This window comes from Rosa chinensis, chromosome 2 (assembly GCF_002994745.2).
Source record: "Rosa chinensis cultivar Old Blush chromosome 2, RchiOBHm-V2, whole genome shotgun sequence".
Lineage (NCBI taxonomy): Eukaryota > Viridiplantae > Streptophyta > Magnoliopsida > Rosales > Rosaceae > Rosa > Rosa chinensis.
The window spans coordinates 7,983,460-7,986,565 of record NC_037089.1 but is presented as its reverse complement, the minus strand read 5'-3'; the positions used below and the strand labels follow the sequence as shown (position 1 = coordinate 7,986,565).

The following is a 3,106-nucleotide window of genomic DNA, read 5'->3' as shown; positions in this document are numbered from 1 at the left end:
GTCAATGCAAAGAATTAATGTAGAATCAAAAACTGATTTTGATCATAACAATCAAAACTATTGAAGATCACTCACACAGATTTCTATACATCACATAAGCTCAAAATGATAAACCAAAGAGCAATTAAAAATTTAATATGTCTACCTGCAAGTTTCATTGCTTAGAGTCCAACAACATGATTTTGAAGAGTTTCAAAATCTCATCAGCAAGTACTTGAAAGTGGTGAATCTCTTACTTGCTACTTCACCTGAAATCGATTCACTTTATAATACACATAATCAATAACTCAATAATTCCAGAAAACAGAATTTTTGTACCAGAATACAAGCCATAACTGGAAATCTTACTTTTATAAATAACTTACAAAACAAAATTACAATAAAATTGATAATTGGAGAAGTAGCTATGAATTGAAAGTTTCTTACAGAATAATAAATTCTAAAAATGAGAGGTGACTCCCACTAAGCTCAAGCATCCAACTGAGATAAAATTCCCAAGTTCTTGATGCGTTTTTGAAAACTTGCAACTGTTAAAGCTTTAGTGAATGGATCTGCAAGTTGAGCTTCTGTATCAATGTTCAAAACTTCTATGTCACCAAAATCAACTCTTTGTCTCACACTATAGTACTTGAGATCAATATGCTTAGAATTATTCGATCTCTTGCTGTTCTTTGCAAAAAAGACAGCAGCCTCATTATCACAGAATATTTTGAGTCCTCCTGAGACTATAGACTTAAGGACTTTAGTTTGCATCAAAAAATTCTTGATCCATAAGCCTTCACAGACTCCCTCATATACAGCTATGTATTCTGCTTGCATTGTGGAGGTGGCAATTAATTTTTGTTTCATGGTTTTCCATGCTACAACACCTCCAGCAAGCATAAAAACATATCCACATGTGGACTTCATAGAGTTGGGATAGTTACCTACAAAATCTAAATCAGTGTAGCCTAACAGCTCCAAATTTTCCACTTTCTTGTAGACTAGCATGTGAGACTTAGTTTTCTGTAAATATCTAAGGATCTTCTTGCCTGCAACCCAGTGTTGGTCAGTAGGGTTTAATTGAAACCTTGAGAGAATGCCTAATGCAAAAGATAGGTCGGGTCTTGTACAGACCTGTGCATACATCAAACTGCCAATAAGCCTAGCATAGGGTCTGCTTTCCATGTCACCACTCTTCCCCCCATTTTTAGAATTCTTAGTAAATTTATCTCCATTAGACATAGGGACCTCACCAGTTGCACAAGATTCCATGCCAAATCTCTTCAAGACTTTACAGATATAAGCATGTTGTGACAAACCTAATAAACCCTGTTTTCTATCCCTCTTAATTTCAATTCCCAAAACAAAAGATGCTTCACCTAGGTCCTTCATATCAAAATTATTTGACAAAAAAGCTTTAGTGTCTTTTAATAATTTGATATGAGTGCTAGCTAATAGAATGTCATCTACATACAGTATAAGGAAAATGAAGTTATTTCCAACTGTCTTTAAGTATACACACTCATCTACAATGTTTTCTGTAAAACCAAAAGATGAAATTACTGAATCAAACTTTTTATACCATTGTCTAGAAGCCTGCTTAAGTCCATAAATTGATTTTCTAAGTCTGCATACATGATCTTCTTTTCCAAGTTTTACAAAGCCTTTAGGCTGTTTCATGTAGATTACTTCATCTAATTCTCCATTTAAAAAGGCTGTTTTCACATCCATTTGATGTAGTGCCATATTATAATGTGCTACAAGAGCCATTATAATTCTGAAGGAGTCTTTAGTGGAAACAGGAGAAAAGGTTTCTGTATAATCTATGCCTTGTTTCTGTGTAAAACCTTTAGCTACAAGTCTAGCTTTATGTCTTTCCACATTTTCTTTTTCATCTCTTTTGGTCTTGAACACCCACTTACAGCCTATAGCTTTGTGTTTTGGATCTGGTTTCACTAACTCCCACACTGAATTTTGACTCATGGAATCCATTTCGGCTTCCATGGCCAACTGCCACTGCTGAGATTCAATGCTTTCAGCAGCTTGTTTGAAGGTAGTTAGATCATGATCCTCTACAAGAATATTATCAGTTTCTTGCAAATACACAACATAATCACTGTTTTCTACAAAAATGGGTTTTCTTTGTCTTTAAGATCTCCTAGGTTGGGGGTCATTAAACTCAGGTTGTTCTAAAACTGGATTCTGATCTAAAACCATGTCATGGGGCATCTCAGCTACCGGTTCTGCTAATGACTCATTTTGTGGTGCCTCACTTATTGGAGCAGCTAGATTTTGATCTAAATCTATATTTTCTATGGTTTGAGCAGCCACATATTGGTTCTGTAGTAAGGGTAAAAAAATTTCTAAATTCTCATCAACTGAAATTTCATCAAAATCTGCAGACAAGTCTTCAAAAGATGAATTGCACGCTACTTTATCCAGGAATTTTGCTTGATGTGTCTCAAAAATCCTAGGTGATGAGTTGCATAAAACTTTAAACCCTTAGATTTTTCACAATATCCATTAAAATTGCAACTCACTGTTTTTTACTCTAATTTCTGTGTTAGTGCATTTGGTGTTTTTGCTTCAGCCTTGCATCCCCACACATGGCAGTGATGCAGGCTTGGTTGCCTACCACACAAAATCTCAAATGGTGTTTTCTTTACAGCTTTGCTAGGTGCTCTATTGCAAATGTAATTTGCAGTTCTTAAGGCTTCACCCCACAAAAATTTTGGCAACCCTGAGGTGCACATCATGCTCCTTACCATGTTTAAGAAAGTTCTATTTTTTCTTTCTGCTACTCCATTTTGTTGTGGATTATATGGAGTAGTATACTGAGCTTTAATGCCTTGTTCCTGAAGGTATAATGCAAAAGGACCCTTTTGCTGGCCTACCTCAGTATACTTTCCATCGAATTCCCTACCCCTGTCAGATCTCACAATCTTAATTTTAGTTTCCTGCTGCAGTTCCACTTCAGTTCTAAAGATTTTAAAAGCTTGAAGTGCTTGTGATTTTTCTGACAGTAAATAAATGTAACAATATCTAGAACAATCATTTGTAAATGTAATGAAGTATGAGTTTCCACAGATAGTTTTATGCTTAAAAGGTCCACAGATATCAGTGT

General features: G+C 35.2%; 1 protein-coding gene across 1 annotated transcript; it reads right to left on the bottom strand.

Moving 5' to 3' along the window:
* Positions 1–468: 468 nt before the first annotated feature.
* LOC121051162 (secreted RxLR effector protein 161-like) lies at positions 469–1,254 on the bottom strand. The gene has a single exon (XM_040513219.1). It carries the CDS (start codon positions 1,252–1,254, stop codon positions 469–471), a length of 786 nt encoding a protein of 261 aa, XP_040369153.1.
* Positions 1,255–3,106: the final 1,852 nt, after the last annotated feature.